At 50.0% G+C, this 25979-nt stretch overlaps 1 protein-coding gene and 1 long non-coding RNA gene across 7 annotated transcripts in view; one reads left to right on the top strand and one right to left on the bottom strand.

Annotated features, from left to right (window-relative positions):
* PTPRG (protein tyrosine phosphatase receptor type G) overlaps positions 1-25979 on the top strand; it is a 778020-nt gene that overhangs the window by 680602 nt on the left and 71439 nt on the right. For 2 of the 5 annotated variants that reach the window (XM_051852247.3, XM_008260863.5), the window contains exon 13: positions 15455-15584. In XM_051852247.3, coding sequence (XP_051708207.1) covers positions 15455-15584 — 130 coding nt within the window. Of the gene's footprint in view, positions 1-15451; positions 15585-16958; positions 17071-25979 lie in introns of those variants that run through there. The other 3 variants (XM_008260864.5, XM_002713279.6, XM_089305487.1) reach the window with 2 other exon arrangements.
* LOC149124330 (uncharacterized) lies at positions 1962-14563 on the bottom strand. 2 transcript variants are annotated; one of them, XR_016214252.1, is made up of 3 exons: positions 14189-14563; positions 11319-11505; positions 1962-10223 (listed from the first exon to the last, which is right to left on the bottom strand). It is a non-coding gene; the product is annotated as an uncharacterized LOC149124330 (long non-coding RNA). The 2 variants fall into 2 exon arrangements; XR_016214251.1 differs by lacking the exon at positions 1962-10223 and having other exon boundaries at positions 10584-11505.

Here is a 25979-nt window from a genome sequence, read left to right as displayed (position 1 = left end):
GCGAGGGCTGGGCCAAGCTGAATCCAGAAGCCCTGAACAGCATCCAGGTCACCCACATGCATGGCAGGGGCCCAAGCACTTGGGCCATCCTCTGCTGCTGTCCCAGGTGCCTTCGCAGTGAGTTGGATCAGAAGTGGGACAGCCAGAACTCGAACGGGCACTCATATGGGAGGCCAATATTGCAAGCAACAGCTTAACCCCCTGCACCACAATGCCAGCCCAGGGACTTAGCTTTCGATTCATTTTCCCACCAACTTGTTGAGGTTTCTACATGGATTGGTGAATATGTGTGCTTGCTTGCCTGTGTCTCCTTATTTTATTTGAACAAGAACCTTCCCTGTTGTCTTCGCTGGAATCAGTCTTTCCTTGGTGTTTATCTCCTTGTCTCAGGATAACTCCAAGGACTTCAGCCCCATCATGACAGAAATGAATGTATAAACTGTCCATCTTAGACACTTAAGATTTCACCCCTCAGCCATCCCACACGTCTGTTTATACAAGGCCAGTTTTTGTGCTGGGCGTTGGGCTGGGTGCTCTCAGTCTCTGCCCCTTGCTACTCACAGCCTAATAGGGAAAGACAGTGCTCAGCCAGAGCATGTGCTGGGAAGTTAGGTAGCAGGACCATCTGAGAGCCAGCAAACTTAGTGGCAGGCTGGCAAGCCAGAAAATGAGCCAAGGTTTTCCATTGTGAAATGGTACAAATGGTAGCAGAGAGAAGAATAGGAAGCTGTCAGAGAGAATGACAGAGGTGCCAGGGACCTGCATTAACAAAGAAAGGCCACTCGGGAGAAGTGACATTGACACTGCAATCTGAAGAATGAAAGGGGACAGGAAAGGAGAGCTGCTAGGAGCCCCATGGTCCCAGCTCAAGAACGTCACGCACACAGCCAGCGTGAAGGCTGGACAGAACGTGACGTAGCCAGGGAGGCCAGGGCATGGCTAGGGTGGCCTGCACGTGTTAGGATGCTCATCTTGCCCTGACAGGTAGCAGTTTTGTTGCTCCATCTTAATGAAGCCTTCTGGTAGTTTCCGCAAGGGAGCCGCAAGCATGGGGGTTGCTATTGTTGCGAGGGATTTTCTTAATAAGAAATTCTTCATTTTGCCAGACTACAAGATGTTTAGCAACAATTTTTTTTGCATCGAAGCTGTTGTGGAGTTATAAGAGTGCAAAAAAAAAGCAACTGGTAAATATTTATTTGCTTTTGCACTTGTAAACATTAAAATTCATCTAAAGCTGAGATCTCGTATGTTAAGATACAACTTAGAATAAATTTTCATGTTTTGAATTTCTTTCCTCTTAAAGCTGGTATGAACTAATTTTTTTTAAGTGGGGGTCTCTGGTTGTGGCTCAGTGTAGTTGTGGCTGTAGAGAATGGTGCACAGTGGCCTTCCATGGAAACACGGGGCCCCTTGTATGCTATTCCTGGATGAGCGTGACCTTCTCCCTAGGAATTCCTGTGAAAAAAGAAAATGCACTTTCACATGTAAACATAGCAAAGAAATATTATATTACAAAGTGCCCACTGTGCATGAGGCACTGACTAGGCATTGGGAATAGAGGATAGACAGACAGATTTCCATTCTTTGGGGGTTTACATACTAGTTGGGGGAGCTGGACAACAGTCCAGTAAATAAATGCATAGTTGAAAGAGTGTTCATTGTTGCAGCTGGGGAGAGAGACAGTGCAGTGCTGAGTAGACAGGGGTGGACAACCCAAGGCATGGGAAGGATCTACCATGCAAAGAGCCACGGGGGAGAAGTCAAGGCTGCAGGAGCGGCACGTCCAGAGGCCCTTCAGTGGGGACGGATTTGGATCTGTGCTGCAGCTCTTAGAAGGCCAGGGCAGAAGTCTACAGAGGGCGAGGAGGAGAGGAGAGGCGTGTTGGGGAGCGAGGGGTGCTCATTGGCCATGCTGGGGATTTCACTGTACTTGAAAGAGGAAAGTGGGAGTAGACCTCAGCGGGACAGTCACTCATCTGATGACGCTCTGTGAAAGGCCCTCTGCGTGGTGATCACACAGGGGAGGCAGGAGTGGCTGCAGGATGCCTCGTGAGGACCTGGCCCTCCGCACCAGCGCGGATCAAAGACAAGTGGTAGACTTGGAACTGATGTTGGAGCTTGAGTGGTTTCCCCCTCTGGACTAAGGGCTCTGGCAAAAGCAGTATTCTCGCCTGCTGCTCTTCAACATTTCTGAGACCACACTCCTGGAAAATGTGACTGCTTGGAGCTTAGGTTGAGAGTGTTTACAGCTTGAGAGACTGGAGAGGGGTGTGGCTGGGCAGCTCCAGGTCAGTGGAAACGGCTTACTGCCCTGGCAGTCAGACTCCAGACTGCGGGGAAAAGGGAGAAGCAGCGGAGAGTGAACTTGGGGATTCCCAGCTCCAGCTTCAACCCCTCGGGTGTCTGAGTCTGTCTCCGTCTCGGCAGAGTGGCTTTTGGGGGGGTCACATCAACCCGGTCAGCTCCGCCCCTTATTGAAGCAGGGTCCACTAGTTGGTCTTAGCTCTGTGTCGTCATCTGTAAAAGGGGATCGGGATGGCCCTCAGTGCAGAAGGGACAGAGATAAAGGAGTCACCCTGGTTATCCGTGACAAGGACAGAGGAGCCGTCGGCAGCCCTAGTGCCATGCAGTATTGCAGGTGGCTGCAGGAGACCCCTAACAGGTCTCTCCTTTGCAGTCATCCGGGGACATGGAAGAGCTTGTCAGTACCAGTCCCCAGGTGGTTGTCAGTAAAAATGACTTCTGTGGATGGGCATTTGGCTTGGCAGTTTCAAAGTTTGGGAATGGGTTTGATTCCCAATTCCATCTCCTGATTCCAGCTTCTGCTACTATGCACCCTGAGAGGCACAGGTGATGGCTCAAGTACTTGGGTCCCTGTCACCCATGTGGGGGATCTGGTTTGAGTCCCTGACTCCTGGTATTAGCCTAGCCACTGTGGGGCACACCAGTAAGCCCGACATCAGTTCAGGGCCTCCAAGGTCTCTCTCTACTCCACCCATCCCATCCTCCACCTCCCCTCCTCTGCTTCCTCCAGACTGATTTGTCATTCAGCAAATCACCATCACTTGAATGTTAGCAAATCACCATCCCTTTAATGTCAGCAGTGATTCATTTGAAAGACTTTAGATGTTCCTGTGCTTAAATCAGTTCCACATTTATTTTTTCTTCACGTGAAGCCAAAACAACTTATTTTAATCAATATTTATTCCCTTTGAGAACAGCGATGTTTAAAGTTACAAACGATGTTACAGTTCTACGAGTATCTCCAAAAGAGTTGTTAAGATTCCGTTGACATTTGAGTAACGTCTCTTCCAGTACTATGAGTGGGAGCTTTAGTATCCTCTCCCAGGAGAGACAAGAGGAATCCTTTTATAGAAGAAGCTGCAAAGTCAGGCACCAGTAGAAATCAGACTGGGACTATCAGTAGGGAAAAGACCCAGTGTGGTATATTAAGGAGTAGTGAGGATTGCAGCAAATAGAGACTACATGTCCTTTCTGCAGAGGGCTACTTCTTGCCAGTGAGAATGCCTAGCAAAGAAATACAGGGTTTTGTACTGATTCCACCCATTGTTAAAATAAGTTCAGACTTTAAACTATTTTTTTTTTACAGAAGCCAAACTAAATACATCCCTGGGATAGGTAGTTTGCTCTGCTGTTGATGGCTATAGTTGCCACTGCTCTGGAAGGTTCTTGAGGGATTGGAGGCCTGTAAGTAGGCACTTGCTCTCAGCACACTTCTTTGTAGCATCTGTTCAGCAGCAAGCCCGTGGCTCGCTCTGTGTGATGTGGGATCCAGCCTTGGGTCCCTCCCTCAGAAGTCGCAGCCTGACCCTGGAAGAGCAGAAGCCAGGCGATGCGATAAGCTGTCCTTGGGGCAGTGTGCAGTACACGATGCCCGCTTGAAAACATCCATGCAAGCCCAGCGTCCAGACTCCTCATTAGTGCTGGCCTTGTCCATCTTGGCTTCTTCAAATCAAGGAAACTCTCCCCAACTGCAGATGCAGCCTTGTTGCAAACTCGGATGTATAAACCTACATTTCACTAAAGGGTCATGGACTGCCTCTTCTAGGGTAGCCCTGAGCCATGTCCTGCAGGGAAGGTACAGTTTGAGGGCTGGGAATCCAGACTACAGGCCAGATCCTGCCCACAGGCTGCTTTTGTGTGGCCCAGGAGCTGAGAAGTGGGCAGAGACCCCAGGCTGCTGTTACGTTTCGAGCCAGAATGGAAGGTGCTAAGCTCCAAACACCTCATTCCTTTGGGCAAGCCCTGAGCTACCTCTTTGGAGCCCTTAAGTTCTAAGGAACCCAACCTGGGAACCTGTGGTTACAGAAATAATCACAGCACCCTCAGTTACCATTTGTTCCAGGCTGGCGTGGCCCCCTGCTGGTGTCACGTACCCTCTCGTGAGGGCTGTGCTGTCTGTCATTGCTGCTGCCACAGCTGTGAGGAGCCAGGGCTCGGGAGCTTAATGAGCATGCCTGGGGCCACCCAGCACGTGGCAAGACAGGGTCCAAGTGCGGTTCTGCCTCCATGGTCAGGGGAGCCCAGCATACACTATACTGCCTGTTCCCTCACGTGGGCACCAGTTCCCAGAGTGAGCAAGGCAAGGTGATGTCAGATACATGTGAATTATGTGGTGAACACTCAAAAGCTATTGCTTTCCATTTGCAGAACAGGAGTGGTCCCTCCCCTAGGGTATGGGGCAGTCTCTGGCAACATTTTGATTGTCACAGCAAGGTTAGGAGGGTGCTAGTACTATGGGGGAGGGGTCAGGGACACTATGAAACATTTCAAGTTCTCAGGACAGTCCCCACAATAGGGACTCTAGGTGTGCTAGGGTGGAGAAGCCTTGATTCGTATTATTAATATCAAGTTTCCATTTTATGTCAAGTTGTTTCCTTATTTTATTTTAAAGGCAGGGAAAACTTCCACCCACTCCCTAAATGCCCTCAATAACCAGGGCTGCGCCAGGCCAAAGTGAGTAGCAGGGAATTCAGTCTGAGTCTCTGACAAGGGTGGCAAAGACCCAACCGCTGGCTGTCACCACTGCCTCCCAGGGTGTGCAGTAGCGGGAAGGTCAAATCCGAAGTGGAGCTCACACTTGAACCCAGAAACTCCACTGTGAGATGCTGGTGTCCCAAGTGACATCTTAACTGCTGTGCAGAACACCTGCCCTTCAACTTTCTTTTTTGAAGTTTACTTGACTTGGGAAGAGAAGGAAGAGTCGTTAATATAAGAACAACAATCAGTGGTAGTTCAGGTTCAAAAAGAAGAGAGGGTGGACATCACAAATGCAATAGCCAGCTATCTGCCTGGGGGGGTTGGGGACATTCTAGTGAACTTTATCTGAAACAAAGGACACCCAGCACTTGTTGACTACCAGAACCAACTACCAGCAGCACAACTTGAGGCAGGTTTTGTTGGCCAAGTACCTTTCCAAACATAGTTAGCGTTTTCGGTCACGTGGCTTGTCCTTGCTCTGGGGGCAGCTCCCGGCCACGCCAGCAGGTGGCAGAGCCTGGTGAACCCTGCAGCTGCTGACATAGCTTAGCTGCAGCCTAGAAGGTGCCTGAGTCTCTCATCTTTGCCCTCTGAGTGATGTTTGAACTAGGACAGACTGTTTATCTGTTGCTGTGGAAAACCAGACCAAGAATAGCCACGTTTCCAGCGAGCTGGGAGTCAGGAACCCAGGTGGCAGGGGCCAGCTTGTTGGATGTAAGATAGTGTACGTGTGTGACTTCTGTCCCCAGCTGATTTCAGAACCATGTGCTGTTGCAGCCGGGCTTGAGGCAGTCTGATAGGTTAGGGCTACCCATGTTTATGGAGCTTGCACTTAAGTCAGGAATCATCATACCCACTTTTCTACTATCTAATTCAAATAGAGATGACGGACTAGTGATTGATCATTGAGGTCTGGTAGAGGAAGCTCTGTGTGAAATGGGAAGAGAATGTTTATTCACAAGACATAAATGGACGTGCATCCTTATAAATGGAGACAGCTGGTGCTCTGGTCCAGCCCACTCCTCTAAATGGGAACCCAGAAGTAGTTTCATGGGGCAGGCATTGTGGCATCATGGACTAAGCCTCTGCTTTGGGTAGCTGCATCCCTTATCAGATTGTGTGGGGTTGAGTTCTGCCTCTGCTTCCAATCCAGCTTCCTGTTACTGTGCCAGGGAGGCAGTAGATGATGGCTCAAGAGCTTGAGTTCCTGACGCCATCATGGGAGACCTGGATGGAGTTCCTGGCTCCAGGTCTCAGCCCTGGCCCAGCCCCCGCCGTTGCAGCCAGCTGGGGAGTGAACCAGTAGATGAAATATCTCTCTTTCCCCTCTTTCCCCTGTCACTCATCTTTTCAAATAAATGCATACATAATAAATGTTAAAATAGAGAACCAGTATCCTGTCACAGGAGCAAATAATGAGCAATCATTTCTCTGCAGCACTGGTTTAGGTAACATTGGGTGTCCAAAACAATAAAGACAAATTTTTTTGACCCAGTAAAACAGCAGTAACTTCACATTCATAAGAATGACTACCATATATATATGGTAGTCATATATATATATGCATGTATATATATATATATGCATGTATATATATGTAAAATAATGAGGATTGGCAAAAATATGGGGAAATGGAAGTTTTTGCGTATTGCTAGCAGAATGTAAAAGGATGCAGCTGCTGTGGCAACAGTGATGGCAGTTCCTCAAAAAATTAAAAGTAGAAGGAGCATATGACCCAGCCACTCCATTTCTGGGTAGATACCCAGATTGAAGACAAGATCTTGGGGATAATTGTACATTCATGTTCACGACAGTATTACTCACAACAGCCAAGAGTCAGACGCAAACCCAGTGTCCGTCAGTGGTTGAGTGGATGAGCAAGATGTGTTGTATACACACAATGGAATAGTATTCAGCCCTGGAAAGGAAATCGTGTCCCATGCTACAGCACAGATGAACCTTGAGGACAGTGTGATAAGTGAAAGAAGCCAGCCAAATACCATCAGCTTTCACTTAAACACAGTCCCAGGAGTAGGCAAACTCAAGTAGAGTGGTGGTTTCCAGAGGCTGGGGAGGGAATGGGGCATTGCAGTTTCCTAGGTATAGAATTTCGGTTTTGTAAAATGAGAAAGTTCTAGAGATGAGTTGCACAGCAATGTGAATTCACTGAGCGTAACCAAACTGATCAAGAAATGGTCAAGATGCTAAGTTACATGCTTTTTTTTGCCAGTGTAGTCCTTTTCCAAGATTTATTTTATTTCCTTGAAAGGCAGAGTGACACACAGAGAACATCCATCCGCTGGGTCACTCCCCAGATGGCCACAACATCTCAGACCAAAGCCAGAACCCTGGAGCTCCATCCAGGTTTCTCTAGAGGGTGGCAGGGGCACAAGTATTTGGGCCGTCTTCCACTGCTTTCCCAGATGCACTAGCAGGTAGCTGGATCAGAAGTGGAGCAGCCAGGCCTGGACCTGGAAATCGGGTATGGGGTGCCAGCTCTGCAGGCAGTGGCTTAACCCAGTGCTCCAGCACCCCCTGGGCCACAGGGCCTGCACTGTATCTTTAAAAAAACAGCCCCCTTAGTTCCCAGAGGTAGGTGGTTTTTAATGAGTGGTATTATTCAGATTAAATTCAGTGAAATTGCCTGTGGTGGGAACAGGCTATACATTTATGAATTCGGTTCGTCCTTTTCTTCATCATTCTGGAAAATGAAAGAATCCTGCTTTTCCTGCTCCTCGTAGTGGCCTCTGAGATCCAAGCTAGTTTTGGTCCTGAAAACGTGGGGGTCCCTGTGCCGTGGCACAAGTGGAGCCCTTCCTGTCGGGTAGGAAGCTGCGCCGTGGCGTCCATCTGATGCCTCCCTGCCTGCAGCATTTATAGTACATTGTGCTCCGTTTTTATTTGCTTCTACTGGGATGAGAGCCAAGCCAGTAAAAGGCAAACAGCATTAATTCAGTGATGACATATGCCACTGAAAACTGTTTTTCTTTTCTTTTTTTTTTTTAAATTTTTTTTTAAAAAGGCAGAATGCAGGCACTTTACTCAGATTCTGCTCGGTGCTGACATTACAACTGGGAGCAGGGAAGGCTGTGGGGAGGTCCCTGCACCTGCCCCACCCCCTGCAGATGCCCAGAGATGGTAGTTTGCATTTTGCCCCAAGTGTCATTTGCAAGACATTCCCAGAGCAGGCTCGGGCTGTGCATCTAGGCCCAGCCTCTGGCCCTCCCAGCAGCTGCACAGCACACATCACAGTCACCAGGGATATCCTGGGGATCACTTGACTCCTCCTTTTCCCCATTTTTATCCTCCAGAGGCAGCTCCGCGAAAAATAATGAAAATGTCCCAATTCATGAGAACAGAACATGGTTAATTTCTAAGTAGTCACAAAATAACACCTCTTCAGAGGTTCGCTGAGTTGAGGGCAGGCCTCTTGTGTTGAGCCAGGCTGGTGATCTATCAGGATCATGATTTCTGCTTTTGATCATAAGGCCTTTTGATTTATTTATTTCTATTTTTTTCAGAAGTTCATTGGCAAGGCAGAGAGACAGAGAGAAAGGTGAATTCCACAGGCAGAGAGAGAGAGAGCTCCATTGGTCAGTTCACTCCCCAAGTGCCTGCAACTGCCAGGGCTGGGTGAGGCTGAAGCCAGCAGCAAGGAACTCAGTCGCCTGGGCTCTCACGTGGCGGGCAGAGACTCAAGTATTTGAGCCATCATCTGCTGTCTCCTAGGGTGCGTGCATTGACGGGAAGCTGGAATTGGGAGTGGAGCTAGGACTTGATCCCAGGCACTCGGCTAGGAGGGTGTGGGTGTTCCCATTGGTATCTATGTTACATCAAATGCCCACCCCATGGCTCTTTTTATTAAAAAAACACCCAAGTTTGTGTTGTTCTACTGATTCGCTGGATCATAGTACCACCCCGCAGACTGAAGTTAGGCTCACTAGACCGAGCTGGCAGAATTCGGGGATGAGGGAGGCAGTGTCATGTGTGACATTAGGGAAGAGTGTGGACTGTGGCACAGGAACGTGGCATGTTCTGTCAGAAGGGAGGATTCTGCTGGTTCCAGCTGATCTTTGTCGTGTAGGAGTTCAGGGTTTCTTGCCAATTTTGCTTTCCAGAAGCTTCCATTGCTGATTTTTAGGTGGCTCTTTGCTTATTAAATATTGGCAGCCAACCCACAATTTTAAAAATAATCATTGTTGGGGTTAGTGTTGTGGCGTAGCAGGTAGAGCCACTGCCTCAACTCCGGCATCCCATGTGGGTGCTGTTTCAGGCCCCAGCTGCTCCGCTTCCGATCCAGCTCTCTTCTATTGGCCTGGGAAAGGTAGCAGAGGATGGCCCAAGTGCTTGGGCCCCTGCCATCCATGTGGGAGACCCAGATGAAGCTCCTGGTTCCTGGCTTCAGCCTGGATCAGCCCTTGCCACTGTGGTCATCTGGAGAGTGATCCAGTGGATGGAGGATCTCTGACTCTCCCTCTCTCTAATTCTGACTTTTAAATAAAGATTTGTTAACAAGAATCATTGAAGTGGCATGCCAAACCACAGACATCTGTGTGGGGCCCGTTCCTGAGCCACGGCCGGCACGGGGAAGCCTCTGTTAACGGTGAACTGGGGATGGAGATGATGAGGGGCTGCATTGACGTTGGTGTCAGGACTTGGACATCACGGAAGAAAACCAGCCCTTCAGGCACTGGGCAGCCAGGGCCTGCCGGGCCATGCAGGAGGCAGCGAGGGTACACGCAGCGCTCAGAGCAAGGGTGTGCCCTCCGAGCAGTGGGAAGTGTGTGATAGGGTCACGCTCAGTGGCACTGCTTGGTTCCATTGAAGGGAATTGAAGAGTCAACACTTGCTGGTTCCTTCCCCCAAGTGAGGCACTGGGGTTAGTGTGCAGCTGGCCAGGGCCAGGGGCCGCTTCTGAGCATGCGCCCTGTGTACTCAGAGAGGCCCTGCACTCAGCAAGGCCTGTGCTGCCCTCTTGCTCTACTCGAGCCTTCCTGAAGCTCTTTAGTAATTTTTTTTAAAGTTTATTTATTTCTTTGAGAGTCAGAGTTAGACAGAGAGAGGTCTTCCATCTGCTGGGTCACTCCCCAAATGGCTGCAACAGCACAGAGTTGGGCCAGTCCGAAGCCAGGAACCAGGAGCCTCCTCCAGGTCTTCCATGTGGGTGCAGGGCCCAAGGATTTGGGCCATGTCCCACTGCTTTCCCAGGCCATAGCAGAGAGCTGGATTGGAAGAGGAGCAGCTGGGACATGAACTGTCACCCATATGGGATGCCTGTGCCACAGATGGAGGCTTAGCCTACTGTGCCACAGCACCGGCCCCCTCTTAGTACATTTTAAAGGGTTTATTTGATTTAGTTGAAAGACAGATGGCCACAATGGCCAGAGCTGTGCCTGGCCAAAGCAGGAGCTTGGAACTCCAAGCAGGTCTCCCATGTGGGTGGCCAGGGCCTAAGTCCTCAGGTCATCTTCTGCTGCTTTCCCAGGCACGTTAGCAGGAAGCGCAACAGAAGTGGAGCCCATGGGACTAGAGGTGGTGCTCCTGCAACGTGGGCTGCTGGCGTTGCAAGCAGTAGCCTGATCCACTGCACCACAATGCCAGTCCACTTTAATGATTTTTGAACAGTGAGCCCATGATTTCAGTTTGCATGTGGCCCTGTACATTTTGTAGACATGATTTATGTAGGCAGAAATCAGGTCTCTGTTTTACAAGGATTATCTCCTTTAATCCTTTGCATTATGCTAGAGAGGAACTGTCATCTGCCTCTGAGAGAGGCGGGAGCAGCATCAGAGACAGGCAGTCTGTTCCCCAGAGCCACAGAGCTAGAAAGGCTGTGAAGCCTGGGTCGGATCGGCCAGCCTACTGTGTCCATTGTACTAAAGGGTGCACGGTGCAGACGCGGTGGTGCAGACGCGGTGGTGGTTGGGCAGGGCGAGTGTCAGGGGACCGAGGCCGCAGGAGGAGGAGCTGTCTGTGTTCCTGCCAGTGCCTGCATGGTCGCTGTTCTAGCAGAGGCGCAGACCGAGTGCCCCTGCAGGACACGTTCTTCTGAGACAGCGAGATGTGACTGCCACTCACGCCGTCACACACTCCGGAAACGACTCAGACCAGACAGGCAGGCAGGGAGCGCCCAGTGCCAGGCGGTGTGCTTGGCGGGCGCAGATGAGGGAGAGAGTGGGGATGCGGCTGCTGATGGGGATGGGGATGGCAACCAAGCCTCTGCTGTTGCCAGCGGGTGGGGGAGGGGAGGTGATGGTGATGATGACTTCTCAGAGGGGGCAGGCAGCAAGCATTTCTGAGAGTTCTAGGTCTCTTACTTCTTTAATCTTCACAGCACTGCGATGCAGTAGGGAATGCAGTCATCCTCATCTACAGAAGAGGAAACTGAGGCACGGAGAGGTTAGGTCGCTGGCTCCAGAGTTGCAAAGCTGGTAGGAAGCATGCACAGCAGGAGACAGGTAGAAGCTACACACAGTAGACAGCAGCAGCGCAGCCTTTGGGAACCTGGAGAGTAAAAGAGCCATGCAAGATGATGAGGGGGAGGGGGAGGGGAGGGAGAGGAGGAGGGGGAGGGCGAGGAAGGCAATGATGCTGCTGGCTTAGCGTCTGCCCAGGGCCAGGCATGCTTCCTGCAGCTTCTCCTTGCGTTTCCCCAGCACTCTGAGGAGGTAGCTCCTTTCTCTCCCATTGTGTACGTGAAGAACTCCAGGTCCCAACAGGTTTATGTTACAGGTGAACGAGTAAAGACAAAGTGGCAGGGGTTTGAGCTGAGCCGTTAGCTCCCCAGAGAGAGAGAGAACAGACCGATGACTTGGGGTGGTCTCCCGGAGAAAGTAATGCCCGAACCAGGACTGAGCAATCAGTAAGAGCTTCCAGGACCAAGAGGAGAAACGCATGTCTGACAGTGGGTACAGCAGGGAGAAAGGCAACAGGCGAGGCCACTGGCTGGGTGAGTTCTGCTGGGACCCTGCCCCTGGAGGGCCGCTGCCCTTCCTTTTCAGAGCCTGGGGCTTACCCTGAGGGCGGGGAGGAGTTCCTGGGAGAGGGAATTCTGTTCCAGGCTCTGGCAGTCATGCAGACAGAGCACTGCTGTGAACTTGAAAGTGAAGTTGGCTTCAGCAGGCCCCATGTGGAAATCCACCAGCACCACTACTTTTGCCTGGGCTTTCTGTTCATACAATAGCATGGGAGCAGATCCAGCTGCCCGCCTTCCGTCCAGTCCAGATCACACTGTCGTCAGGTTAACTGCCTTAGGTCTCTCCCTCCCCATGCAAGGTATTGTCCACCTGCGGATCTCCTCCCCAGACGCCGCTGTTGGGAGACCGCACACAGTGGGAACTCAGTGCGCAGCTGCCCTGCTCCTGTCTCCCAGAAAAATTAGGACTGTGCATCATGAGATGTCAGAAATGGCTGAGCATCATGAAACCCACTCTCGAGCCCAGCTGTGACGCAGGCTAGGCCTGACTTAAAGACCCTGACCCGCTGTGGAATGTCGTTCTCTCCTCCAACACACCGGAGTGCGTGTCGGTGGCTCCCAGTCTTTGCTGGGTCCTGGGCCGTCTCTGGAAGTCAGATGAGAGCTGTGAACCTTCACTTGTGGAGAAGGAAGGAAGGAGAGATGTCACTGCCAACCCAGAGCTTCACGCGCAATTTCAGGGACAGTGCAAGGGACCACAATCAGCTTGTCACCCCTAAGCACCTCAGAGGACCCAGGCATCCACGAGTGCCCAGTGTTGCTTGGATTTAGGATGGCAGAGTTACTATGGAGGTGCTATTTCCAGTGAGTGTTGGGAATGCGGGTGTGAAGGAGCCTTGGGGGTTAGGTCATCTCCCTTGGTTTCTGATTGACAGGACGTGGGATTAGCTTTCTGCCAGCAGTCCCAGTAACCAACGACACATATTCACCTTGGGTGGTGAGCAAGGCAAGAATTCTTTTAAGAAACAAGGGGGCAAATAAAGTATTAGAAGACTTCCTGGTACCCATGGCTGCTCAAGGTGGATTCTGGGCTATGGGATGTGCAGCCTGTCACTCAACCCTGCTGACATCTTTCCCGTTCAAAAGATCTCTCCATCTCTGAGATTATCCCTACCGCGAGCCGAATAATTGCCTGGGCCCTCCTGGGCACCTGCAAAATCATTTTCATTTGGCTTCCTCTGGCCAGTCACCACAGCTTTGCGATCCAGGTGTTATATGGGGATGGGCATTAGGCACAGTAGATAAGCAGCTGCAATGGGACGCCGACATCCTGTATCAGAGTGCCTGAGTGCCCGTCCCTGCTCTGCTCCTGCTGGTGTGCACCCAAAAAGGCAGCAGATAGAATTCAATACTTTGTTCCCTGCTACCCATGTGAGAGGCCTGGAAGGAGTTCTGGACTCCTGGCTTTGGCCTGGTCCAGCCCCAGCTGTTTCAGGTATTTGGGGAATAAACCAGCAGATGGAAGACCTCTCTCTCTGGCTGTCAAACCAAGCATGACGCAAAAGGAGAACACGCACATCTGGTTCTTGTCTACTCTGGCTACAGACCCTGCAGTAGGTTCCCCTGCCTTCAGGTCTAAAACAAGTGCCCCTGATGCAGCCTTCAAGGCCCTGGCTGATCTGACGTGTAATTTCCCATGCTGTTCCTCCACACTTACTCCTTTGCACTGGCCTTGGCAACCTTCATCCATCAGGTTTTCCACTTAAGTGTTATTTCTTGGGCAGCCCTGGCCAGGGCCCCCCAGCTTGCATGCGGGTCTCCTCCAGTCCCCTGTGCTGCTGCTGCTGCTGTCATTTCCTTTGCGTTCTCATGACTTGTTTACCTGTCCATCTGTCTCCCTTTAAATGATTCCTGGCCCAGACACACAGGCCGATGGACTGCTGCATCCCAATCCTCTGGTGCCATGCCTGGTGTACAGTCCACTTCATGAAAAAATGGAGCAAGGGACACACTTCCCCTGTCCTTTATCAACAGCCAAGTGTTCATTTCTTCAGATGCCTGCCTCTGTCTTCTTACCTGTGAGCTGGGGATCAATCAGACTCCACCTGTGTCACAGGCCTGTTAACACTAAGGAGGCAGTCAGTGTCAAGTGCGCGAGAGGCAATGAACGTGGCCAGAGACGCTGTAATACGCGCTTTTTGCAACTCAGGAAATCTTAGCGCTTTAAATCTCTGCTCGCAAGGCCAATTATTTTTTTCCTGCTCAGCCTACCTTCTCTCCCTGGGAAACGCAGCTGATTAGCCCTGCATTTAGTCCGTCCTGCAGAGGGACACTCTGTGCTGGCTGGATGCTGGCCTCATTTTTCACAGAGCGGGAGGAATCCTTGCTGAGCACAAGTCAGCCTGCAGCCAGGCTTTTTAACTTGGGCTGTTAACCTGGGCTCTCTCACTGCCTGCCTCCCACGATTGCCTCCGGGCACCTGTGCGCTTCTCAGCCCCACCCCACACCTGAGCTGCATTCCAACTACCTGGCAATTTCCAGGCATCCACACGCCACACACCCTAGCTCAAGAGGGCATAGGGCCCCCTGCTGAGACTGCCAGGGACTTCTGAAGATCCTCGGGCCGGAGAGGTGGAGGAAGGAGCTGTTTGGGTAAGAGGTGTTGCTTGCCCAGGGAGAATCCTGAACCATTTGGCCCACTGTAAACCCCTGCATTGTGGCTGCTGTTACTCGGAGGCAGCTGTGTCTGGTAGCCGGGCTCCCCATCTTGGAGCTTTTGGAAGGACGGGGTTAGGGAGGGAGGTGATGGCAAGGGAGGAAAAGCTGGGAACTGGAGTTGAGGGAATGCAGGACCTCTGGGGATCTGGCTGGTGAGAAGCGCAGGGCAGAAGCTCCTGAGCGCCCTCACTGGGTGTGCTGGTGTTGGTCTTGGGTCGCAGCTTCAGACTCCAGGGCACGAGGGCTGCTGCTCTAGCTGTGGTCCCCACCCTCACCTTGGCCAGGAGGGCAGGGTGTGTCCTTACACGGCTTTCCCACCATGTCTGTCGATACTGGCGAGGGGTCATTCCCAGCACTACATAGGGAGGGGTAGAGGGTGCTAAGTAGACAAAGAAGAGAGACAGAGTCACAGGCGTTATCCTAGTGCAACCCATTGTGCTCTCCCTCCTGCCCTCCTGTTAGGGAACCTGGGGAGCTCTCAAACCTGCCTCTTGCCGAGGACTGAGTAGTTTCCTCCAAGCATCCGAAGGCCCCTCTGGACTGGGAATGTTCTGGGAGTAAGGTTGGATGTCTGTGACTTCTCTAAAAACGTGCTGCGCTCCACTTGCAGATCCGCCCCACTGGCACTTCCACTGGTTGGCCCCACCAGGAAAATGGAGAGAGCTGCAGATTTGCCCCCTGCTGGCCCCGGGGCAGCCAAAGCCAGCAGGCCAGTTCTCCAGAAACCGCCCGAGACTGGAGCAGGACTCTGCATCCTTCCCTGGCTCCCCAGCACCGTGTGCTTCTCCCTCTAACTGGGCTGGTCTCTCTTTTTAGCAGAGAAGAACAGCTCTGGAATGATAAGCCGCCCTTCTCCGGGGAGGATGGAATGGATCATCCCTCTGATCGTGGTATCAGCCTTGACCTTCGTGTGCCTCATCCTTCTCATCGCTGTGCTAGTTTACTGGAGGTGAGTAAGCCAGGTGGCGTCCCAGGGTGGGTGTGGGGACCTGCTGGTGGCCAGGTGTTGCTCTCTGGGGGGAGGGGCAGCCCACAGCGTCTGCATTCCGAAAGGTGAGGCAGCTTGAGCGTGGTCACCTGGGAGATTCTCTAGTCTCTGCAAGATGACAGTCCTGAGCCCAAGTGCAGGCACTCAGGCTAAGCTTTTGGGATTTAGTGGCTTTGGCTTGAGAATCAGGGAGATCCAAGTTCAAATCCCATTCCCACTTGAAACGTGAGTTTCTGAACCTGCAGAATGAGTCGGTTAGATTCTCAGCATTTCCTGTTTCTCTGAAACCACGATTTATTTAGTAGCTTTTTGCTGAAAGTTAAGCTGGGTGATAGGAAAACATTTGGACTGTGATGTTGCATTTAATACATGTAAGAGGAAAGTGCCAGGCTTCTGTTAATGTTAACCTTTTAGCTGAATCTCTGCTCGTAGGAAGAGATGGCGGGCAGCCTCCGTTTCCAAGTCCTGAGCATCTCAGCTCTGCCCATCTCATCACGCAGCTCAGCTGAGCGATCAGGCTGGTCCACTCGGTTGGCCTGGCTGCCTGCGTCTCTCCAACTAGAAGCCTTCTGCCCTTTGCCTAACAGGTTTCACCTGTGAGAAACAGGGGTCATGGTTTTCTCTCTCCTCTCTGCTGCTTTTCACTGAATTTTGAGCCTCTGCAATAGACCATGCAGTGTTTTGGGAACAGGTTATAGAAAAGTAAATATAACAGATAAAAACCCAAGCCCTTATGGCACTTGGATTTTAGTAGACAAATTAATCGATAAACAAAGCAAATAACTATATCATAAAATTCTCCAGATGATGTTAGGTATATAATGATGAAAATAAAATCTAGAAGGGTGATGGGCTTGCTGGGTCGCCAAGGCCTACCTGGGAAATGATGCTTGAGCAAAGATTTCAAAGAGGAGTGAACCAAATGGAGTCCATCTGGGACAAGTTGGAAGCGGCAGAAGTGGCAGGTGCAAAGCCCCTGAGGCACAAGCATGCCTGGCTTAGTCCAGGAATACCTTGAGGTCATGGTGGCTGCAGCAGTGAAGTCAGAGTGGCAGAGAAGGGTGGCTCAGATGAGGGTTTCAGTGCAGGCCGTGAGGATGAGTTGCATGCAGCTATTATTTGAAGGTGGTATCTGGTGAGAGACTGGCTGTGTTTCCTTGGGGATGTTCTCAGTTGGCTAGAACAGGGGACTAAAAACAGGGTTGTCTCCAGCTTCCAGACACCGGAGAGTAACCGTGGAACTCTAAGGGCTTCAGGCCAGCTAGTTTGGGAAGTCTGTGTATCAGGAAAGTGCACAGGAACACTTGATTTGTGTCCATGCCCTTCCATCTCCAGGAGGAAGTGGTTTGTGAACTCATATTTTTCTGGAGCCTGTTGGGAATATAGAAGCTGCCTAATGTGAGATTAATGAAGTGTGCAAAATTGCAAAGGCCGCCATGGGTTCTGCCTAGTTCTGGGCAGTGGTATTTTCAGCCTGTCTCCCCGTGGAAGCAGAGAGGTGCCCTCGGCTGAGCAATCCCTGCGAGAGGAAGTGCCTTGGGACAAGCGCTTGTGGCCTGAACAGCAGGATTGTTCCAGCTCTGGTCCCTTGAGCGCCCTTGATGGGGATCACTGACTTCAAGTTGGAGCAGTTCCATGTCACCAAGCAGGCGTAGAGACCAGGCCAGCCAAATCGCAAGTGTTCACTGCCTACTGCTTAGAGAAAAGAGCTGTTGATCATGTTAAAGACAGCTTTGGGATCCTACCACGCAAGGTGTATTTTCCATTTGGAAAATGACAAGTGTTTATACTTCTGAAAAATTAGCAACTCCAAATAAATAAGTATATTGAATCAGATTAATAGTTTATTTGTAAAATATTGTCACACACACACACATATATCTTCAAAAATTTAATGGAAAATGCATGATTTTTGCAAGATTTTGAAAATCTTTTTGCCCTAAAATAAACTTACATTGTAATTCAATTTTCCAGACTTTTTGAAGTACCCGTGGCTCTGTGTGTGTGTGTGTGTGTGTGTACATGCATCTATTTTCCCCAGAGATTGGTTTAAAGGAGCCAGAGCCTTAAATTTCATTCAGAAGAGTCTGGATTTGAGCCTTTACCCAACTCCTAATGCCAGCAGCACAAGAATGAGTGTGAAAGAGAGAATTCCAACAGGGCAAGGAAAATAAAATTGAATTAGTGTTAGGGTGGCTGAGTTGGCTAAGTGTGAGAACAGCCTGGAGGGGACAGGGACCTCTTTTCTGTCCAGCTCAGTTTTTATTATCAACGGAAAAGCAGGGCACATTGGAGAGCTCTCACAGAAAATGGGTGAATACAGAAGAGACGTGTGTTTCCCTTTGGCGACGCAGTCTTGAAGCAAGAACAACAGTGCTTGTCTTCCGCCTTCTGAGACCCAGTAACAGTGGATGATGGGCAAACAGGCTTGACAGAAGTAGAGCATTGAGGCAGATCAGAACTTTGTGGGTCGTTTCTCAAGTAGCTTGCCTGGCATCCAGAGGTCCAGACTGGCTCCCTGGGGCAGCGATTTCTCCTACAACCAGGACTGAGCCTCTGCCTCGCAGGGCCACCTTCTGAGGTGTTCACTTGGAGTTGTCACTGCCATTTAATGGGCTCCTGTAAAAGTAGAAAGTTAAACCTTGGCCTCCAGACCCTGTACTGCCCCAGGCTCCTGCTATATAATCGTATCCGTATCTGGTGATGTTCAGCAAGGCCTCTTTGGGTACCAGGCTCTGTGCAAACCACCTCAGTGGCACCATCTCAAGTGTTTCTTAGAAAACCGTATGGTAGGATAGGTGGTTATCATGTAGAGTCACATAGCTTGGGTGGGGAGCAAAGTTCCAGCACACTCACTACCTGGGTAGGCAGAGAGCATGCCCAGCAGACTGAGAAATGGCTCTGGAACTGAAAAACCTGAGCTTAATTATAACACGCAGACATGGGCATTGTTAGGGTTTGACTAGGGTGTGGTCCTGAACCTGTGTTGTGGACATGTAAAGTTTAAACATGAGAGTCTTGTGGAGTGATACTGTGATGCTCAGAACATTTTCTATTGCAATTAATAGAAAGCAGTTTCAAACTGCCTTCAGTACAAGAGGTGGGGGGAGTTTGTTGAATTCAAAACTTCGGGAGCATCAGGCCTGGCTCGGTTTGTAAGATAGACCACGGATATCGGGCTGGGCTGTGTGGTCTCTGTTCCTCTTGCCTCTGTGGGTGATATCTCTGGGGTGGGCTCTCTGACTATTTCTGCATGGGCGTCCATCTCTCCATCCCAGTGGAAAGGGAATCTCCCTTCTCTAACAGTTAACTGACTTAAGTCAGTTGTCCATCCCCAGACTCTTCCAGGGGCCAGAGGGTTGCAATACGGTTGCCAGGCCTAGGTCTCAGAAGTGGGGTCAGTGCCACTGCTGTCAAAACAACAGACCACAGCTGGACAAGGGGTGGTTTGTCACAGGACCATCAAGTCCCAGAAGGGCAGCTTACTCCGAAGGTATAGCTGTGTGCTCTGTTACTTCGGAAACTATAAAACTCATCTACTGTTGCATTTGCAGCTGCCTACTACTGATGGAATATTTACAGAGATCCTGGCACATATGGTACTAGGCCTAGCGATTCAAGGATGAGGTCTCCTGGCCCTCAGAGCCACTGGAAGAGACAGATGAGAAAATAGAATAAAGCATGGAGAGTGTTAGACTGAGTTTGGGACCGGCACTGTGGCGGCATAGGCTAAGCTTCTGCCTGTGGCGCCGGCATCCCAGATGTAGAAGTTTGAGTCTCAGCTGCTCCACTTTGATCCAGCTCCTTTCTTATTGTCTGGGAAAGCAGTGGGAGATGGCCCAAGTGCTTGGGCCCCTGCACCCATGTGGGTGACTTGGAGGAAGCTCCTGGCCTCAGATTGGCCCAGCTCCAGCCATCGCAGCCATTTTAGGAGTGAACCAGAGGGTGGAACACTCCCCGCCCCCCATAACTGTGCCTCTCAAATAAATAAACAAATCTTAAAAGGGGGGGGGGGGTAAATCCAAGTTGCTAAGAGAACACATAGGCAGGGCTATAGGTAAGCCTTGGAAGGAGGTGTGGAGCTGGCATCACTTGCTAGTGGCTTTAGTGTCCAAGATGGGTCCTGAGAGTGAGTGAGTGTCAGCCTGGGTAAGAGTAAGGAGGAATGAGGCTGGAGGGAGGAAGCCTGGCCTGTTGGAAGCAGGTCCATGCGGTTCAGAGGTGCAGGAGCATTGTGTATGGGGACAGCACGGGCCAGCTCATGAAGGCACTGGATGCCGCCCTGAGAGGCTATCATGTGTTTTAGGCCAAGGAGGACTGAAAGCCATAGACGGAGCCGAAGCTGCCAGAGGGCAAGTTTGGGGAGAGGCAGTACTGCGTCGAGGGTCAGTGGGAACAGCGTGTACAGCCACATGGCCTGGGTGGGGAGCACTGCTCCAGCACACCCACTGCCTGGGTAGGCAGAGCGCATGCAGTCTGCCCAGGGGAGATACTGTGCCCAACACTTCGAGAGCTGGCTCCAGGGAACGGAAAAATCTTAGTTTGTGTCTAACACACAGACGTGTGTATTGTTAGGGTTTGACGAGGGTGTGGTCCTGAACCTGTGTTGTGGACATTTAAAGTTCAAACATGAGAGTCTTGGGGAGGTGATACTGGGAGTGGAGACACTTAGTCCAGTCGTGACGTTCAGGAGAGGAGCCTCGTGGGAAGTCTAGGTCATTGAGAGCAGCCCATATAATGCGGTTCTCAAGAGAGGGTTATAAAAGTTGAATTGTGTCACTCTCTCTACCTCCTGATTGGCCACGTGATTTTTCCTGTACGCGCACTCTGTCATCACCATCTTCTGTCCTTACCAGACAGCCAAACCAAGGGGCCTACCCGGTCTTGTACTGTGAACCTCCAAAGCTGTGAACCAGAATCAACCCCCTGCCTCCTTCATAAGTAGCTTGTCTTGGGGTTTTGTTAGTCACAAAGCTGACTGATAGGCATACCAGCTACACTATATACTGGATTTAAAATGCATTGGGAGGGGCTGTTAGCAAAGCAAAGCCTATGAAGGCCCCATTGGGGCGGTGCCGTATAAAATGGGTGGAAAGATGGCTTTAGAGGAAGGAAAATTCCTCTGCTGGCTTTAGTCTCTTCATCTCTAAAACACAGTTAGGTGCCCCAGGGTTCATATGAGAAATCAGTGTAAGCTATGGAAAATGCCTATCCTGGTGCCTGGTGTATTATAATTAGGCAGTGTGTATAGTAGTGTGACACCAAATCAGACTCTAGGGTAAAAGAGAAATATAATTCTGGGCCCTGGTATGTCTAAATGAAGTTTTTTTTTAATTAAAAAAAAAATCAGATTGATCTGACTGTTGTCCCTTACTTGGAATCATATTGCGTAGCTGTACATAATTTTCAGATTTCTGTCCCTTGCATAAAACACATGCTTGAAAAGAACTTTGGGAACTTCCTTCTAGAGTTCATTTTTTCAGACGATCTCAGTTGGGCAAAGTATTCTGGAAATAGCTAGAAGTCGGCTGAACGAAGCTAAATATAGTATAAATGTAGGTTAACCAACTGGGCAGAACCACTTTGGGCCAAAAAAGGAAAGAAGTGACTATAAAGTTAATGACCGTGGTTTGGAGGATGCTTCTAATGGGCCTGAAGGCTGTTCCAGAGGAGACACCCCTAAGGTAACTGGGTTAAAGACAAGGCCCCAGCCGCCCACCCCTACCCCCTACCTCGGAAGAACTGAGCAGCCCAGTGGCCAGCCTCATTAGCTCAGGGCTGGCTGTCCTAGAGTGAGCTTCACTTGCTGCTGCAGTAGGCACAGCCGGCACCCCGTGGTTCAGGAGGGTCAGTTGTCAGCCGCATGAAATCTGCCAGGCAGACAGCCCTCCTCCCTGGCGGCTCCTCTCTCTGGGACACACCTCCTGAGTTGCTGTAGCAGGGGTGGAAAGAGAGAGTATGCACTGAATTCTCAGCCACTTGGCCCATGTGCTCACCACACGAGGCCACATGGCCCCAAGGACACAAGACAGGGGAGTGCTTGAGAATCTGTGAAACGCTGACACAAGCATCCTTAAACTCTTAGCCCTATTAGCATCACTGGGTTCAGAAGATGTTTCCTGAAACGAACAACTTCGGAGGCCAGTCGTGAGCCTCATTACTGCAAATGGAGCCAAAGTGAATAATTCGTATAGAGACCTCAGATCTCTCTGTGTGTGGGAGACCTCAGGTACGCACAGTCGTGTGGGGGCAGGGGAGGAGCATCTGAGCAGGAGTTAGACAGCACTGTGGCTCTGTAGGAGAAAGGTATTTCAAATACTGTTAGATGTTAAAGGGAGAACACTGTGCTTCTCCCTTCAGTGTTCCTTGCAAGGATCTGCCTTGAAGAGATGTAGGAACCAAGAATCCATGACCATGCGGAAGTCACTAGGAACCTATGGCGAAATGCATAGGAAGTGCTTTGGAACAAGGGACAGGCTCATGAGGCAGTGTGTGCAAATAACGAGTCGCAGCTTGCCTGCTGGTATATAGGGCACCCCTTTGTGTGCCTTATTAATACTGCAGTCCACATCAAGTGTGCAGTGCTTAAAAGCTATTGCAAAAGTGATTGCGTGAAATTAAAAATGGTTCAGAGCAAAAAAAAAAAAAAAAAGGGAGGAAGGGCGGGGGGATCAGAGCTGTTGAATGTGGGAGAAGAAATCAATTAAGTAGTTTTTGAAGTGTGCCTTTTTGGCCTCCCTGCTCAAGATGGTAACAAAATACACCTTTTGAATCACTGCAGTCAGAGAGCCCGTTCCAACAGCTCTAGATCCCCTGCTTCAAGACAGCTGTTCATAGGGCACTAATGTACTGAGGCTCCTCAGAAGGCTGGGAGCCTCGCAGCTGCTGCCACTCAGACAGGAGAGGAACCCTTTTGGAAGATTTCTTTCTGATATGCGTAACTTGAGGTAGCTGCTGGGAGAGGAGCCGCTCCCTGCCCTGGGGTGTGCAAGTGCCTGGTCAGCCAGGCCGGGGGATGGCTTAGCCACGTGAGCACTATAGAAGCATCAGCTAAGAATTGCGCACCTGGCAGAGATCTGTTTTTGTTTCTGTAATCCTGAAGAATGTTGCTTTACAGGAGCTGTTTGCCCTCTGATGAGCATAGTCTCACGTCTGACGTGGCCTTTTCTGTCCTTAGGCCTGGATTCTTAAAAACTGTGTATTGAAGACCTACCATGCTTGGCATGTGCACAGTGTATATATTAGATCCCTTCTTAAGCAGAGAGTAATTCATTAGTATCATTGGATCCATTTTGCAGATCAGAAAACTCAGGCTTAGGAAGATCAGGTGATATGGCCAAGCCATAGTGTGACTCTTCGGTGCCTCCTTCCTTTAACCCAGCTAATCTGAGAGCATACTGTCTGAACATCACATGATTTGATCTCAGTGAAGACTAGCATTCCTGGGATGCTTGCTTCCTTCCAGCTGTCTGTGTCTTACAAAAGATGGTCCATTTTGCTGTAAAAGACACAATTTCATTCTTTTTTATGGCTGAGTAGGATGCAGGTAGACAGCATTATGGTTAGTGAAATAAGCCAGTCCCAACTAGATAACTATCATGTGTCTCTTGAAATTTGGTAACTAATAACAGAGTACAAAGTATGTGAGTTAAATGGACATTTGGAGATTGGATTATTCTTTATAGCCCTTGTCTGTATTCTTGAGGAACAGTGGTTTCTCTACTTACTGCTTGTTGAATTCTTTATTTAGTGGAGGATAAAGGTTGTGATTATAAAGCAAATTGCAAGTGTGTCATTGTGAAAATTACAGTAAGAAAGGAAGGAGGTGGGATGGTGGGGAGAAGAGAGGGTAGGCTAGGAACAATCATTCTCCTCTTAAAATGGTACATAGGAAATACATGAAACTTGTTTCTATAGATAAATAAAAATTTTTTTAAAAAGACAATCCAGGAAAAGGCAGTATCTCAGCTTCCACACCCCTTTCTCACAGTGGTGGCCAATGGTTGTGGAAGGCAAGATAGAAAGGAAGAAGACTTCAGATAACCACCCATGTGAACAGGTGTGCTGGAAGCAGGCTAGTGGTGTAGCCTCTCCGTTACAGCCCCACAGTTTAGAGAAGATTCCAAAGTTGACTCCTGGCACCTATTCTGTATTAGTCCCAGGTGATCAGTGCAAGCTTTGAAAATTTTGAGTATCTTAGTGGCCATAATTGTAGCTTGGGAAATGACTGTCCAGTAGTGTTGATAGCCTTTTCAGATTTACATAGAGCTGAATTGGCTGCATGGATCCTGGACAGAAAACTGGAAACTCTAAGTGGGAATCCTAACATCTGGTTCAAGCTGCTGTAGTTTGGTGTTAGAAGGATTTCATACTTCGATCTGGTCAATGCGTGTCCTTCTTCAAGGCCAGGACTGAGCCATCTGCAAATCCTGTGATGAAATCAGGCGGTGCCAGCGGAGCACATAGGCAGACAGGAAAAATGTCTCTCTTACTCTTTGGACTTTGAGAAGTTTTGCCATGTGTTGGGGGCTCCTCATCAGGAATGCTGCTCTTGAAACCAAGTGGGTTTGCTGACATTACAATTTTGTTCCTTCCCTGGATGTTCAGTGGGAGAGAGCATGCAATAACTAGGACGGTGGCCGGCGCCACGGCTCACTAGGCTAATCCTCCACCTGCGGTGCCAGCACCCCGGGTTCTAGTCCCAGTTGGGGCGCCAGTTCTGTTCCGGTTGCTCCTCTTCCAGTTCAGCTCTCTGCTGTGGCCTGGGTGGGCAATAGAGGATGGCCCAAGTCCTTGGGCCCTGCACCCGCATTGGAGACCAGGAGAAGCGCCTGGCTCCTGCCTTCAGATCAGCGCGGTATGCTGGCCATAGCGGCCATTGGAGGGTGAACCAACAGCAAAGGAAGACTTCTCTCTCTCTCTCTCTCTCTCTCTCTCTCACTGTCCACTCTGCCTGTCAAAAAAAAAAAAAAAAACAAAAAAAACAAAAAACAGGACAGTATGCAGATCACAAATGTATGGGGCGTTGGTGTTGGCCTCACAGAGGCTCAAACAGATGTGTGTGAAAGGGTGGGCACGTGGCCATACTCATCTCAAGCTCTCAATGACCGGTCACATGTGTCTCACTGGGACAAAGACCCCACCTCTTCCTCCTGTAGCATCAAGGACAACGAGAGCTGTTGTGAGCCCAGGTACACGCACTACACCCACCCGCTCCAACAATAAACACCTCCAAGCTGGCTTGCTGATGGCTGGGTCGGGTGTAGATGCTTGTCTACCCTGTCTGTGCAAAGTCACAAAGGAGCAGGTATGATAAGAGTGATGGCTCCGATGCCAGGGAGTGCTGGAAGAAGAAACAGCACCAACAGCCACCACCAGCGATGACTAAACTAGCACAAAGCACATGTGACATTATTTATTTCTCTAGCAGCTATGTGTGGTAGACAGGGCATCAGGAAAGGCAGCACCATTGTCAAAGGAAACTTTACAGAAGGGAAAGTGACTTGACCAGGATTGAATATCTGCCTGATAGATTCTGGAGTTTGTCTTACTTAGGCTTTTGTTCTGTTTGTTGACCTGAGACCCTCTATGGCTGGCCCGATTATTCTTTGCTTTGTTCATTTATTCAACCTTTCATAAGCACCTAACTTGTGCCAGGCACAGGATATTGGTCAGAGAGCCAGAGTTCCTTTATTCCAGGAACTTACAGGTTAGTGGAGAAGAGGAGCAGGTGAGCACAGGTTATCCCAAATTGAAGTCAAACTCCAGACTACTTTGATTTAGCTGAGATGTTACTTTTACAATTTTGAATCCTATTGAAAATACAAAGATAGGACTTAAAACCTTAGTAGGAGTGCGTGTCTGACCTACCAGTTACAATGCCAGTTAGGCTCCTCATATTTTATATCGAGTATGTGGGTTCAAATTCTGGCCCTACTCCTGATGCCAGCTTCTGGCTAATGCATTCTGTGGGAGACAGCTCAAGTAGTTAGGTTCCTGCCGCACATGTAGAGGATCTGAATTGGGTTCCTGGCTCCCAGCTTTAGCCTGGTCTGGTCTGCCCTGGTCTTGGTGGGCATTTTCTTAGTAAAACAACCAGAAGATTTTTAACAATTAAGAAGAGCAACAACTCAGCTGCCTGAGTTCTCCTGCTAGGTTGGAAGTTGTAGCAACACTGTTTTCATATTGCCTTGTGGCAGTGGCCCCTTAGGAGTGGCACTCACTGGCGTCTCGGCCCTCCCTGCAGTTCCCTGCCTGCCCTCTGTGTCCTTGGGTTAGCATAGTGATAAAGGGAGACCGTGTACTCTGGGGAGGGACTCTGGCCATGAGCAGCGTGGGGTGGGAATGAGAGGAAGA

This window comes from Oryctolagus cuniculus, chromosome 10, assembly GCF_051225735.1.
Source record: "Oryctolagus cuniculus isolate XC-2025 breed Fujian yellow rabbit chromosome 10, ASM5122573v1, whole genome shotgun sequence".
NCBI lineage: Eukaryota > Metazoa > Chordata > Mammalia > Lagomorpha > Leporidae > Oryctolagus > Oryctolagus cuniculus.
The sequence above is the reverse complement of the archived record's forward strand: the minus strand, read 5'-3'. Positions and strand labels throughout refer to the sequence as shown.